Raw genomic sequence first — 16,423 nt, forward strand, 5'->3', positions numbered from 1 at the left:
GGTGAAATCATGTGCTGATCTTTTAAGTCCGTATCTAGTAACTGTATATAATACCATCCTAACTAATGAAGAATATCCTACTGAATTGGCCAAGGGATTAATCGTACCACTCCACAAGAAAGGCGACATTAACTCGGTCAACAATTATAGAGGTATCTCACTCATGGACACTTTCGGAAAGATATTTTGCTCTATCCTAAACAACCGTCTACAAACATTTGCAGCACTTTATGACAAGATTCCAGAAGCTCAAGCAGGATTTAGGAACAACTACAACACAACTGATAATATTTTTACGTTACAATGTTTAATCCAGAAATACCTATCAAGGCGAGGTGGCAGATTCTATTGTTTATTTGTAGATTTTAAGAAAGCCTTTTATTCTATCAATAGAAAACTTCTCTGGTATTCACTATTAAAGAATGATATTCATGGACGAATTCTTAATGTGCTATAAAGAATATGTACTCGAAAATAATGTCTGCTGTCCGAATAACCAACACCTCAATCTCTGAATACTTTGACTGTCTTAGCTGAGTTAGACAAGGATGTGTCTTGAGCCCCTTTTTGTTCACGATGTTTATATCAGATTTACAGGTGATGCTAGAAAACGCGGAAATTAGAGGAATATTTGTTGGATCTGAATTTTTAGAAATATTACTTTTGCTTTATGCTGACGATTTATGTATTTTCGATGACTCTGTTATTGGACTACAAAGAAAAATTGACATTCTAAACGACTACTGTACAACGTGGGGATTACAAGTTAACATGGATAAAACAGAGATATTGGTTTTTCGAAACGGAGCAAGATTACGTCACTATGAACAATGGTTCTTCTAGGAGCACAGTTAAAAACCTCTACATACTACAAAAATCTTGGAATTCTCTTCTCTACACGTCTGTCATGGACTAAATGTACAGAGACACTATCAACCAAAGCAAACAAGGCATTATTTTCTATAAAGAAGTTAATCTACATGTATCCAAATATTCCAGTTAATATTCTTTCTAAGCTCTTTGATACCAAAGTGAAGCCAATTTTACTTTATGGTGCAGAAATGTGGGGTTATCAAGAACGACAGTTAATTAACAAATTTCATACAAATTTCTGTAAATATGTTCTTAGCGTAGGTAAACATGTTTCTAGCAATGCTATATTAGCAGATTGTGGTAGATATTGTATAAGTGTTGATTATTATGTTAAATGTATACATTACTGGTGTATATTACTTCATATGTCTGAAGACAGGTATCCTAAACAATGCTATATTTTGATGAAAAATCTCGACGCAGCTGGTAGATATACTTGGGCATCATATGTAAAATGTTTGTTAAACATCAACGGGTTTGGATTTGTGTGGTTTAGTCATGGTGTTGGCAATATTAATCATTTTATATCCATGTTCAAACAGAGGCTTATTGATGTAAAGGGGCAAAGCATATTGAGTAGAATTAATGGATCATCGCTACAAGGCCATTAAATCTTTATTAGATGCAGAGTTTTATGTCTCAAATGTACATTTTAAAGAATATAGACGATATTTATGCTTACTTAGACTTCATCACCTACCCCTTCTTTGTAATGTAAGACGAAAAGATGATAGTTATGCCTCAACAATATGTTAAATGTGTAACAGTAATGTCCCAGAGGATGAATTACATTTTTTTTTGTCTGTGATGCATATGTAATGTTACGTAGTATATATTTACCAAATTTTGATCAATGTCCAACTATCATTAAGTTTAAAAAATTAATGCTATGTAATAATACTAGTATTCTTCTTAAAACTGTGCAGTTTATTAAGCATGCCCTCGTGATCAGATCAAATGTGTGTAAATAATGTGTAACATTGTATATTGCCTTGTCTAAAATGATATTTTGTATCCTATGATTGCCTACTTACAGAAAATATATTCATTCACTCCCCGCGCCTGTATCATGTACAACTAATAGTAATGTTGCCAGTACAGAAGCCCTCTTATGTTATGACAACGCCAACATGTGTTTTGGTCTATATTTAATTACATGTTACATTCACATGCACTTTAAGTCGGTAACATACATCACATTGTAACTCCCAGTATTGCAGATACATGTACATTTACACGACATGCTCAACATGAGACGGCAAGAAGAGAAGGCACAAAGAGTGGTAGGTGCCAAGGGGCGGAGTGCCAGGAGAAGAGGTACCAAGAGGAAGAGGTGCCATGAGAAGGAGGTGCCAAGAGGAGGAGGCGCCAAGAGTGGTAGGTGCCAAGAGGAGGAGCTACCCAGAGGAAGAGCTGCCAAGAGGAGGAGGTGTCACGAGGGGGTGGGGTGCCAAGAGGATGAGGTGGCAAGATAAACAGGTGCCAAGAGGAGGAGGTGCCGAGAGGAGTAGTTACCAAGAGTAGATGTCAAAAGAATGTGGCGCCAAGAGGAGGGGATGCCAAGAGGAAGAGGTGCCAAGAGGGGAGGTGCCGAGAGGCTTAGATGCCCATAGGGGAGGTGCCAAGAGGAGGAGGTGCCAAGAGGCGTAGATGCCAAAGGAAAGAGGTGCCGAGGGGGGAGGTGCCAAGAGGGGAGGTGGTGCCAACAGGGGGAATTCCCGAGCGGACGGCGTGCAAAGAGGGAAAGGTGCCAAGAGGAAGAGGTGCCAAGAAGGAGAGGTTCCAAGAGGTTTTATTGGTACCCGTGATGTATTGTTGTTAAGTGAACGACCACATTATCTCTTAAAACCAGTGAAAAGACTTATTTCAACTTCACCCCAAACCCCAAGAATATCAAAGGGACTGAAATCAACCTTAAGAGAAATATTTAATTAAGAGCTTTAAACAAACCCAAGACAAATTATGTTTCCTTTCACTAACTGCTCCTTATTCACGTGAATTGTTGTTAGCGAATAGTCAGTTCGTTTATGACATACATATGGGATAGGCTTGTAGGTTTGACTTGATCATCTTGCTTACGACCAATCCCACCCCCATACGATGTCCCAATATACGGCTATCTCCCCCCGCCACATGCCCCCCACACCTGTTCCCTCCTCCTACCTTCCGCTACCTGCCAACAAAGAGAAAAATATTCATAAGCAAGATTTTCCCAAGCCTAATCACCACCTAAAGCCAAACTAGGAGTTACAGTAAAGTGAGCATAGAGATATATAGACGGGTGCCTCCAGATTTAGAATCAGATAGCATCTCAGTAGAAACATGTTGAAATATGACTGCAGGGTGCCCGATCCCTCTTCGATAAGTATCAGGACATATTCACTTGGCATAAAAGAAAGCCGTCTTATGTTGAATCTCACTGAGTAGGTAACGTCGTGCGGTGGCAGGTGCTTGCAGTGACGAAACGGTTGGTGAGGAATTAACGGTTTACTTGTACTGGAGTCTGACACAACTGTATCTTGACAAGGTGAGCACGTGTTTGGATCTTACTTACTAGTTCTTACAAGTCCAGGGTTAGAACTGGTTCCTAGCATTCTTATTTTCTTAAAGACGACCTGACTGGCTAACAGTATGCCAGCGTTCCCGAGGCAACCTATGGCGATTGTTAGAGACGTCCTACTGGGTGGAGATGACAGTTTGGTTGATTTGGTTGACAGAGTGTCATCCTGCGAACAGTACGAATATCGCTCGCCTGGTCCGTTGTTCATTGTTTGGATGATTACAGATGGTCGTCATTTCGCTTAGATAGTTCATTATGTTGAATGATCGTTATTCATTGTACCAGTCAGAGCAACACTGGCATAATCAACGGATTCTGCAGTTATCAACACGTTGTCAACATTTCCAAACCTATACTTCTTGTTGGCATGTGTTCATGCTTGGCAGCCAGTATACCTAGGTGGCTCTTCTGAGGATGTTTAAGGGTGGTGGGGTAGCCTTGTGAATAAGGCCCGAGTTCAAGTTCCCGCATGGATACGTAGTGCCCAATCCTGGTGTCCCCCGCCGTGATATTGCTGGAATATTGCACTCACTCACTCTGAGTATATATGTTGCTAATGTATATGTTTCAGTAACACCAGAAATGGACTTCACGAGTCTTTTCGTACTGCTGGTGCTGATGCCGGTGATGACTGATGCAGGTGCGTGGAGTATTACTTGATATTACTGTACGACAATTGATACAAAAGTCTCTTGTAACAATCCATGTCGATGACTGATGCAGGTGCGTGGAGTGTTACTTGATATTACTGTACGACAATTGATACATAAATCTCTTGTAACAATCCATGTCGATGACTGATGCAGGTGCGTGGAGTATTATTTGATATTACTGTACGACAATCGATACAAAAGTCTCTTGTAACAATCCATGTCGATGACTGATGCAGGTGCGTGGAGTATTATGTGATATTACTATACGACAATTGATACATAAATCTCTTGTAACAATCCATGTCGATGACTGATGCAGGTGCGTGGAGTATTACTTGATATTACTGTACGACAATTGATACATAAATCTCTTGTAACAATCCATGTCGATGACTGATGCAGGTGCGTGGAGTGTTACTTGATATTACTGTACGACAATTGATACATAAATCTCTTGTAACAATCCATGTCGATGACTGATGCAGGTGCGTGGAGTATTACTTGATATTACTGTACGACAATTGATACATAAATCTCTTGTAACAATCCATGTCGATGACTGATGCAGGTGCGTGGAGTATTACTTGATATTACTGTACGACAATTGATACATAAATCTCTTGTAACAATCCATGTCGATGACTGATGCAGGTGCGTGGAGTGTTACTTGATATTACTGTACGACAATTGATACATAAATCTCTTGTAACAATCCATGTCGATGACTGATGCAGGTGCGTGGAGTGTTACTTGATATTACTGTACGACAATTGATACATAAATCTCTTGTAACAATCCATGTCGATGACTGATGCAGGTGCGTGGACTGTTACTTGATATTACTGTACGACAATTGATACATAAATCTCTTGTAACAATCCATGTCGATGACTGATGCAGGTGCGTGGAGTGTTACTTGATATTACTGTACGACAATTGATACATAAATCTCTTGTAACAATCCATGTCGATGACTGATGCAGGTGCGTGGAGTGTTACTTGATATTACTGTACGACAATTGATACATAAATCTCTTGTAACAATCCATGTCGATGACTGATGCAGGTGCGTGGAGTATTATTTGATATTACTGTACGACAATTGATACATAAATCTCTTGTAACAATCCATGTCGATGACTGAGAGTCACCCATCAAGATGTTCATTACCTGTAATGCTGGCAAAGGCGGATCCAGGAATTTTCAAAAGGAGGGGTACGAAATCCTAAACCGCCACCCCTCCCCTTGGCTTCGCCAATGTTAAACATTAACTTCCAAGTGGTATTTAGTCGTTTTGAAAAGAGAGACTTCTGTACAGACCACTAGTGGTACATGTTATGTATTATCTCATCACTGCTGACAGCAAGCGTGTATATGAAGTATTCGGGAAACGTTTACTCCTACTCTGTGTGCTATACGTCCAGACTACCGATATACCATAAAACGTATGCAAGGGAACTCCTAATGGAAGTGTGAGTCATTAGGTGTCAGCCACCCGGTGTCCGTACATACCATGCAAGGGAGCTCCTAATAGAAGTGCGAGTCATTAGGTCTCCGACACCCGGTGTCCGTACATACCATGCAAGGGAACACCTAATAGAAGTGCAAGTCATTAGGTGTCCGACACCCGGTGTCCGTACATACCATGCAAGGGAGCTCCTAATAGAAGTGTGAGTCCTTAGACGTCGACACCTGCTGTCCGTAATTGCCTAGAAACCATTGTTTCTGTATTTTGTCGTTTTTGACGCAATTAAACAATTGAACGTGACGTCAACGACGAGGGTTGTCACACCTGCTTACCGCGTTTTACTGCACACAAAAAAACATGAATAAAATGGCTAATAAAGAAATTATTACACGAGCAAGTGTGTCATATGATTTATACGAAACTCGTGCAAAATTATGCATTGGCCTCGCTCGGGCAATACTCGTTCCACAGTCGTATGTCACACTTGCTCGTGTAATAATCTCCATCTACTTAATACTTGATAGCGTTGCTATTCATTTTGATGCGGTTGGGTAGGCTAGTGGTTACAGCGTCCGCTCGTCACGCTGAAGATCATTGTTCGACTCCACACATGGGTACACTGTGTGAAGCCTATTTCTGGTGTCCCCTGGCGTGTTATTTCTGGCATATTGCTAAAAGCACCGAAAACAAAACATATTCACTCACTCATATTCCTCGAATATTGTTAATAGCGGCGTAAAACCATACTCACTTACTGCTATTCTCTATTCTATTTATCCGTCGGATGTAGGTTCCCAAGATAAAATCAGCCTGTTTTCGGACTCTATATTTATGCACTTGAATATTTGTATTTCAGCTTGTATTACAAGTTGCGCCGGCAAGTCGACAACTGATGGCATGCGCTACCCCGACTGTGATGACTGCAAGTACTACATCAGATGTGAGCCATCTGGACTACAGCGGAGAGTCTGTCCATCATCGCTGGTTTTTAACTCTGCTGCAAATAATTGCGATTTGATAAGCAATTCAGTGTGCGGGTAAGAGCTGAGGGAGTGAGGGATTTATCCAATGCAATAGTATGTCAGACTAGTCTATAGAATACCACTAATTTCGATGCGAACACTGACGATAGTTCCATGATGGCACTCAATGTTATTATAAAGATGAGAAAATGAACGCATTTCACAAATGATGGATTAGTGTCCTATCCTGATGGAACAGTGTCCTGGTCTAACGGTGTCCTGATAGAGAGGTGTCCCGATGGAGCAGTGTCCTGATGAAACAATCTTCTGATAGATAAGTGTCTTGATAGAACAGTTAAATGATGAAACAGTGTCCTGATAGAGCAGTGCCCTGATGGAACAATGTCCTGGTAGAGCAGTGTCCTGGTAAAGTAGTGTCCTGGTAGAGCAGTGTCCTGGTAGAGCAGTGTACTGGTTGAGTAGTGATGGTAGAGTAGTGTCCTGGTAGAGTAGTGTCCTGGTAGAGTAGTGTCCTGAAGCAGTGTCCTGGTAGAGCAGTGTCCTGGTAGAGCAGTGTCCTGGTAGAGTAGTGTCCTGGTAGAGTAGTGTCCTGTCCTGGTAGAGTAGTGTCCTGGTAGAGTAGTGTCCTGGTAGAGCAGTGTCCTGATAGAGCATTGTCCTGGTAGAGCAGTGTCCTGGTAGAGTAGTGTCCTTGAGCAGTGTCCTGTTAGTGTAGTGTCCTGGTAGAGTAGTGTCCTGGTAGAATAATGTCCAGGAGCAGTGTCCTGGTAGAGCAGTGTCCTGGTAGAGCAGTGTCCTGGTAGAGCAGTGTCCTGGTAGAGTAGTGTCCTGGTAGAGCAGTGTCCTGGTAGAGTACTGTCCTGGAGCAGCGTCCTGGTACTGTCCTGGAGTAGTGTCCTGGTACAGTAGTGTCCTGGTACAGTAGTGTCCTGGAGCAGTGTCCTGGTAGAATAGTGTCTTGGTAGAGCAGTGTTCCGGTAGAGTAGTGTCCTGGTAGAGCAGTGTCCTGGTAGAGTAGTGTCCTGGAAAAGTAGTGTCCTTGCACTTCCTTACATATATTACTCATTTGCCTTGCAGTACAACGTCAGCGACTACATCTGCAACAACGACCTCACAAACAACATCTGCAACTACGACTTCACAAACAACATCTGCAACTACGACTTCACAAACAACATCTCAAACTACGACTTCACCAACAACATCTGCAACTACGACATCACCGACGACAACATCCCTGACCACTCCTGCAGGTAAACAAATCATGTCAGACACGATCAGCACACGCCGTCGTTCAACCTGGCGACAGACAGGCACCTGTTATTGACGCTCCTAATGGCGACAGATAGGCACCTGTTTATGAAGCTCCTAATGACGACAGACCGGCACCTGTTATAGATGCTCCTAATGGCGACAGACAGGCACCTGTTACAGACGCTCCTAATTGTCACAGAAAGACACCTGTTATAGACGCTCCTAATGGCGACAGGCAGGCACCTGTTATTTACGCTCCTAATGGCGGCAGACAGGCACCTGTTATTGACGCTCCTAATGGCGACAGACAGGCACCTGTTATAGACGCTCCTAATGACGACAGACAGGCACCTATTATTTACGCTCCTAATGGCGACTGACAGGCACCTGTAATTGACGCTCCTAATGACGACAGACAGGCACCTGTTATAGACGCTCCTAGTGGCGGCAGACAGGCACCTGTCATTGACGCTCCTAATGGCGACAGACAGGCACCTGTTATTGACGCTCCTAATGGCGACAGAAAGACACCTGTTATAGATGCTCCTAATGGCGACAGACAGGCACCTGTTATTGACGCTCCTAATGGCGACAGACAGGCACCTGTTATTGACGCTCCTAATGGCGACAGACAGGCACCTGTTATTGACGCAGGCATCCTAATGGCGGCAGACAGGCACCTGTTATTGACGCTCCTAATGACGACAGACAGGCACCTGTTATTGACGCTCCTAATGGCGACAGACAGGCACATGTTATTTACGCTCCTAATGGCGACAGACAGGCACCTGTTATTGACGCTCCTAATGGCGACAGACAGGCACATGTTATTTACGCTCCTAATGGCGACAGACAGGCACCTGTTATTGACGCTCCTTATGGTCCTTGTTTTGTCTTCAAATCAAAATGTAAATCTGAGAATATTCCTGTGTCACATGCTTTACTGTTAATTTCTGCAATGTCGCTACCCGTCAAGATCTGGGTGAGAATTGTTTTCAGCAACCCATGCTTGTCCTAAGAGGCGACTAACGGGACAAGCTGGTCAGACTCGCTGACTGGGTTGACACATGTCATCGCTTTCCAATTCCGTAGATCGATGCTCATGCTGTTGATCACTGGATTGTCGGGTCAGGACGCTATTATTTACAGACCGCTTCGATTTAAAATGTTCTTATGTAATCAGAGAAGATCATTTCATGTTGAATAATTGCCTCGCACATGCTGAATGATTGACACGTACATGTTGGATGATCGACACGTACATGTTGGATGATCGACACGTACATGTTGGATGATTGACAAGTACATGTTGGATGATTGACAAGTACATGTTAGTTGATTGACAAGTACATGTTGGATGATCGACACGTACATGTTGGATGATCGACACGTACATGTTGGATGATCGACACGTACATGTTGGATGATCGACACGTACATGTTGGATGATCGACACGTACATGTTGGATGATCGACACGTGCATGTTGGATGATCGACACGTACATGTTGGATGATCGACACGTACATGTTGGATGATCGACACGTGCATGTTGCATGATCAAATACAACACTCCCTTTTTTCAAATTAGTCGGTTTCATCTGAATGATTACCAATCCTGCCTTGTGTCGGTATGTTGTGAAGTAGATTCATGCATGTCACTCAGCAAGATTACCATGAGCGCCGTCTCATATTGGATGATAATGATAGAGTCCTGACAGGACATAGTGACAGTGACTGAGGAGTTGCCTCCCTTTAAGGGATGTTACCAGAACGTCTTACCTGATGTTTCAATGCCCGGCGCCGTCATACCAGGAGACGTTAAACAAGTTACATGTTGTTTCCTTGGCATACATGTTTGCCCTCAGAAGGGCACATACGCAATCACGTGCAAGCGCACACGACCGGAAGTACATGCACGTAAGTGCTCTAACATTAAAGGCACTTTGTCCTCATATTGTTAATTGAATATACTGAATTCCGCTGTGGAGAACCACGTGTCAGCAATGTCTTCATTACTTAATAGGCAGTTCTGTCATGTTCTGCTAACACATCCCTCTAGCGCGTGTTGTTGTGTTGCAGAGGGGACGTGTGTATCCTCCTGTCTGGGTATCCCCGTGTCCAGTGAACGCTACCCACACTGCACTGACTGCACCTTGTATGTGCAGTGTCTGTCGGGGGGCATGGTCGTCACCGCATGTCCTTCCGGCCTCCATCACAACGACGCCAACGACGAGTGTGATCTATCAAGTAACTCCGGCTGCACGTAAGTAACGTTCGTCATTCGTATGAAGGCGTCAGTAAGTGCACGTGTGCGTGTGCATGTGGGTGTGAAAGAGCTCCTGTATATGTGCGTTAGTACTTGAGTGCCGTAGGCGTTATTCCTTTCTCCGATATTCCAATATTCCAGTGTTAGAATGACTCCGACACATTTGGGCAGTATTCCTTTTCATATGATAGCATCGTCAGTATGTGACGCTTTTGCCGGCCTCTAGATAGTGCAGCATACGCCCCAACATACGCCCCAACATACGGCCCCTACACGTGCAGGCTAACAATTACCAACAACTGAGGGCTCGGTGTCATGTCTCACCAGGCTGTTGTGCATGGAGGGAGTGAGTGAGTATGGTTTTACGCCGCTTTTAGCAATATTCCAGCACTATCACGGAGGTGGACACAAGAAATCGACTTCACACATTGTCCTCATGTGGGAATCGAACCCGGGTCTTCGGCGTGGCGAGCGGGCGAAGCACTAGGCTACCCCAGCGCCCCGTTGTGCATGGAGCAGACACACAGTAGTACAAGATGTACTGGTATTGGTTGTCGGAGGCGTACCGCCTGTCACTGCCTGCAACAGTCAAATATGTTAACCTCATGAAACTCGTGTTAACTGCAAACCCAGGACACCCTGGATGTTATACTAACGTCGTCTGAGTATATATTAAGCATCACATTATTATTGTAATGATGTCGCTGAAATATCAGCATTGTGACCTTCAGGGAGTAAATGGGCGCAGCGGCGTAGGCTGATTGTTAAAGCATTAACTCGTCACGAAGACCCGGGTTTGATGCCCCAATGGTACAATGTGTGAAGTCGATTGCTTGTGCCCACTTCCGTGATATTGTTGGAATATTGCTCATGGCGTCGTAAAACTAAAACCGATCACTAACTCATTTAGAGGCTTGCCTTGTCGTGGCCTGTCGAAAAGAAGACGTCACATATGCCCACCTATGTGTGTAGGGGACGGACGTCACATATGCCCCCCTATGTGTGTAGGGGACGGACGTTACATATGCCCCCCTATGTGTGTACAGGACGGACGTCACATGTGTCTCCCTGGGCGTAGAGGACGGACGTCACATGTGTCTCCCTGGGTGTAGAGGACGGACGTCACATGTGTATCCCTGTGTGTAGAGGACGGACGTCACATGTGTATCCCTGTGTGTAGCGGACGGACGTCACATGTGTCTCCCTGGGTGTAGAGGACGGACGTCACATGTGTCTTTCTGGGTGTAGAGGACGGACGTCACATGTGTCTCCCTGGGCGTAGAGGACGGACGTCACATGTGTCTCCCTGGGGGTAGAGGACGGACGTCACATGTGTCTCCCTGGGCGTAGAGGACGGACGTCACATGTGTCTCCCTGGGTGTAGAGGACAAACGTCACATGTGTCTCCCTGTGTGTAGGGGACGGACGCCATATGTGTCTCCATGTGTGTGTACAGGACAGACGCCACATGTGTCTCCCTGTGTGTGTAGGGCACGGACGCCACATGTGTCCCGCTGTGTGGGTAGGGAACGGAGTACTGTCATGTTAAATATGTGTTAGATGACCCTGAGTAATGGGGAAGCATTTGAACGGTGCTCGTTTCTACACGCATTGAAATACTGGTGAGGAACGAAGGATTTCTCGGTCGATGGGAATTGGTAACAACGAGGCTTGGTTATGGAGGTTTATTTAATTGTTGTGAAAAATATCTGAGTTTCATGGAAATGTTTCATATTCTAGATATTCGTCGCCAACTACATCAGCAACTACGTCAGCAACTACGTCAGCAACTACGACATCACTTACCACGTCAGCTACGACGACCTCGCACACGACCAACCGTAAGTGCAGCATTACTTCTAGTATTCAGACCTCTTCATATACAAATGTACAGCTATTTGGGCCGGTAGTCGGGTTGTAACTTAATTTCGTTACTTCGATTTGCAAACTCCTCCAACCTAAATTCTGAAATGGTACTTGATTACATACTCAACAAACAGACACACTCTGGGGTCGCTCTCACTCCCAGACCATAGACCTGGCTTCCTATAACTGATGCCTCTGTACGACATTAAAACAAATGATTGGATACATAGAGAATCTCACCCAAGTGTCTACTGATATCAACTGTCTACTGTCATTACACTTGTAGTACAGCGCTGTCATAGCATTGTGATGTCATCAGGTCTTTAACGTCATAGCATTGTGATGTCATCAGGTTTTTAACGTCATAGCATTGTGATGTCATCAGGTTTTTAACGTCATAGCATTGTGATGTCATCAGGTTTTTAACGTCATAGCATTGTGATGTCATCAGGTTTTTAACGTCATAGCATTGTGATGTCATCAGGTCTTTAACGTCATAGCATTGTGAATTATGCAAGTGATGATGCCAAAGCATTGGGATCTCATGAAATTGATGACGTCATGGCATCTACTGTAAAAACTATATCCGCCCAGGTTGGATGAAGGCATCACAGGCCTTGGTGGTTCACAAGCATTAGTGGTTCACAGGCCTTGGTGGTTCACAGGCATTAGTGGTTCACAGGCCTTGGTGGTTCATTGGCCTTGGTGGTTCACAGAAAAGTAACCTCTCATAATTTCAATTGTTCACAATGTTTTCGGAAAAACCTGACCCCGTTGATCAGAGTTATACCACGATATATATGTTATTATAGCATACAACTTTATGTTGGATAACAACTTATGCCTGGAGCGACGTTTCGATGTAGATTCTGTTATCAAGCTTAGAGTTGTTATCCATAACGAGTTGTTATCAATAAAGTTGTGTGCTTTATTATTGACTCACCAACTTCTAGATGTCGATAAAATAATTAGAAATATATGATGTCGGGTTGAGCCTGCAGTGTGTGTTAATGTGTGTGGTTGTACCTCCAGCCCCCAATGTGTGCCTCTCCAGCTGCAACAACGTGGCCGTCAGCAACGAGCGTTACCCGTACTGCGGGTCCTGCACCCATTACGTCCAGTGTCTCAACAGCGGCATGAACGTCGTGAAATGTCCTGGGAACCTGTGGCACAACGACGCCATCGACGACTGTGATGTTCCCAGTACAACGACCTGCTAGTATGTCTCATTGAAACTTCTCTTCACCAACGACGGCCGACGGCTAGTGGGAGATCTCCTTCGACACCTGCCTACCTACCTACCTCGACACCTGACTACCTACCTCGATACCTGCCTACCTACCTCGACACCTGACTACCTACCTCCCTCGATACCCGCCTACCTACCTCCTTCGACACCTGCCTACCCACCTCCCTCGATACCTGCCTGCTAATTACTCTCGATACCTGAGTACCTACCTCCTTCAATACCTGCCTACCCACCTCCCTCGATACCTGCCTACCTACCTCCACACCTGCCTACCTACCTCCCTCGACACCTGCCTACCCACCTCCCTCGATACCTGCCTACCTACCTCAATACCTGCCTACCTACCTCCCTCGGTACCTGCCTACCCACCTCCCTCGATACCTGCCTACCTACCTCCCTCGATACCTGCCTACCTCCCTCGATACCTGCCTACCTACCTCCCTCGATACCTGCCTACCACCTCCCTCGATACCTGCCTGCTAATTACTCTCGATACCTGAGTACCTACCTCATTCAATACCTGCCTACCCACCTCCCTCGATACCTGCCTACCTACCTCCACACCTGCCTACCTACCTCCCTCGATACCTGCCTACCCACCTCCCTCGATACCTGCCTATCTACCTCAATACCTGCCTACCTACCTCCCTCGGTACCTGCCTACCCACCTCCCTCGATACCTGCCTACCTACCTCCCTCGATACCTGCCTACACACCTCCCTCGCTACCTCCCTCGATACCTGCCTATCTACCTCCCTCGATACCTGTCTACCCACCTCCCTCGATACCTGCCTACCTACCTCCCTCGATACCTGCCTACACACCTCCCTCGATACCTGCCTACCTACCTCCCTCGATACCTGCCTACCTACCTCCCCGATACCTGCCTACCTACCTCCCTCGACACCTGCCTACACACCTCCCTCGATACCTGCCTACCTACCTCCCTCGATACCTGCCTACCTACCTCCCTCGATACCTGCCTACCCACCTCCCTCGATACCTGCCTACCCACCTCCCTCGATACCTGCCTACCCACCTCCCTCGATACCTGCCTACCTACCTCCCTCGATACCTGCCTACCTACCGCCTAATAATGTTATTTTAGATCAAGCCCTCTATCAAGAATGGAACGGAAAACAGGAAGTCAGTGATGTTATTGCAGGTGGCAGAGGTTGCAGCAGATATTGACACAGTGCTCAGTTTTTGATACCTATGTGATTCCTCAAGGATTGTATGCCAGAATCTTGAAAATGACCGCACCTGTTAAACATCACACGAACATAGTTATCAGCACAACAAAATCATTCAATGTTTTGCAATTTTTGCTTCTCTAAATAAAGTACAGTTTTTCGTTCATTTTGGGTCTAGCTTGCCATATAATCATTCCTTTAGGTTCAAATTATCCAGATAGTAAGTTAAATTGAAGTTATGAAAATACTACGGAAAACACGGGGTGTTGCGGTACTTTATTTCTTGTATATATTTATTACAAGCAGTCCGTAATCAGTGAATTCTCAATCTACTTTTGTTCCAGCGCGACAACGTCACAGACAACGTCACAGACAACATCAGCAACAACATCAGCAACAACACCTGGGTTAACGACTGGGACTTGTGTCAACTCCTGCACTGGCAAAGACGATGGCGACTATCAGCACTGCACCGACTGTTACAAGTTCGTGGCCTGCTCTAGCGGCATCAAGTACGACATGCCCTGCGCCGCCACCCTGGTCTGGGATAATGTGGAGAAGCAGTGTCTGGGAACCTCCAACACCTGTACTCCAATTTCAGGATAAATCGTGGTCCTCACTCGCCAATGTTCGTAAACAAGTGATTGGTTTCAGAAAACAGAAAGAAACATCCATCTGTTGTCGCTATGAACGCTATAAACGGCTGCTTGAAAGAAGTGACCTCCAAAATAGTCTTTCAAATCCTTCCCGGTCACCGATCAGAATTTCTCTTCCCTCCAACCGAATTTCTCACACCCTCCCAAGATCAGAATTTAACGCACTAGCATCCCCGATCTGAGTTTCTGTCTCTTCGAATTACTTGTCTTCGTGTTCAATACAAGATTCGGCGTGGGTGTTTGGGTACTTTCGCCCTGATGAACCTCTTTCATCATCGATGAAGAAACTTGGGTTCCTTTAGGTTTGATCTGGAGGTAACTGAGGATACGATGTATAGTTGCGTTTCAATAAAAAAAATATGCATTCTAAAAATTGGTGACTTATATATCTTACGCGTCTTGGGTCCTGAAGATGGTTTTTCTCATTAAATTAGTATGGATTACTTAGAGCATTGCAACTATCACCAGGTATGAAACACCATCCCAGTGCTGTATTCGTTTGACGTGTGAGTAGTTGTATCAACAGCAGTATTTATGTCGTCATTTACCCATGAGGTAACAAGGAGTGGCAACATAGGGAGACGGGGAGCGTAGCTATTGGCAACGGTCGACGTTATATTTATGACGTCATAAAGCCTCTTGCGTATGTAATTAGTGACGATAGTAGGTACATGAAATAAATGCACGCACGCACATCGGAGCAGGCCAGATTCATTCATGAGCAGGTTCAGTTAATGCAATGAGTTACTGCCTCGTGATTACGACATGTGACGTTGGTTACTGCCAAGACTATATTAGTTTGTTTGCAGTGAAGGTACCAATGAAATTCACTTTAAACTAAAACGTAAATCAAATAAAGTGAAATTTAGATTGCGAATCCTCGTAACTTTACCTTGCCAATTGAACATTAAAACCTCAGAATTTAGGACAAAAGTTGTTTAAAAAACAATCATAGTTTCAAATCGCTATTATTGGTTTGTATAGTAGGGTTGTATCCATATGAAATGAAACCCCGAGAACAAGAAGGGGTTGGTTTCTACGGTAGTCTAAGTTAATCTTCATCACGCACCGCACGTGCATTTGTTCCACTGTTCCAACTACTGCGCATACCCCCTTGTAATACAAACCAATAATAGCGATTTGGAACTATTTCCAGAGCGGGTTCAATCAGAGCAGGGTGTTGTCGGTGGTAGAATGCACAAACTGGTGAGAAGGATTCAATCCAACCCCTCCCAGCAGGCAAATCTCTGGGGATCGTGGAGCCAAATTCGATTTTACCTGCAACTCAGTGGGCATAAACCAATGAAACATCAATGATAAACTACTGTCAAATGCAGCAACAATCGATTTTCCGTAATTGGTATCAACAACAATGTCGATAATGCTATATCAATGAGTTG

The 16,423-nt window shown here is 44.6% G+C and overlaps 1 protein-coding gene across 1 annotated transcript; it reads left to right on the plus strand.

Annotated features, from left to right (window-relative positions):
* Positions 1 to 3,296: 3,296 nt before the first annotated feature.
* Positions 3,297 to 15,396, plus strand: LOC124289407 (cell wall protein DAN4-like). The gene is made up of 8 exons (XM_046726032.1): positions 3,297 to 3,400; positions 4,005 to 4,073; positions 6,411 to 6,591; positions 7,615 to 7,790; positions 9,873 to 10,056; positions 11,800 to 11,900; positions 12,958 to 13,144; positions 14,712 to 15,396. The coding sequence occupies exons 2-8, from the start codon at positions 4,016 to 4,018 to the stop codon at positions 14,971 to 14,973; spliced, it is 1,149 nt and encodes a 382-aa protein (XP_046581988.1). The 5' UTR covers positions 3,297 to 3,400; positions 4,005 to 4,015; the 3' UTR covers positions 14,974 to 15,396.
* Positions 15,397 to 16,423: the final 1,027 nt, after the last annotated feature.

Source organism: Haliotis rubra, unplaced genomic scaffold (assembly GCF_003918875.1).
Source record: "Haliotis rubra isolate DU_JTF1 unplaced genomic scaffold, ASM391887v1 Scf1119, whole genome shotgun sequence".
In the NCBI taxonomy this organism is placed as follows: domain Eukaryota; kingdom Metazoa; phylum Mollusca; class Gastropoda; order Lepetellida; family Haliotidae; genus Haliotis; species Haliotis rubra.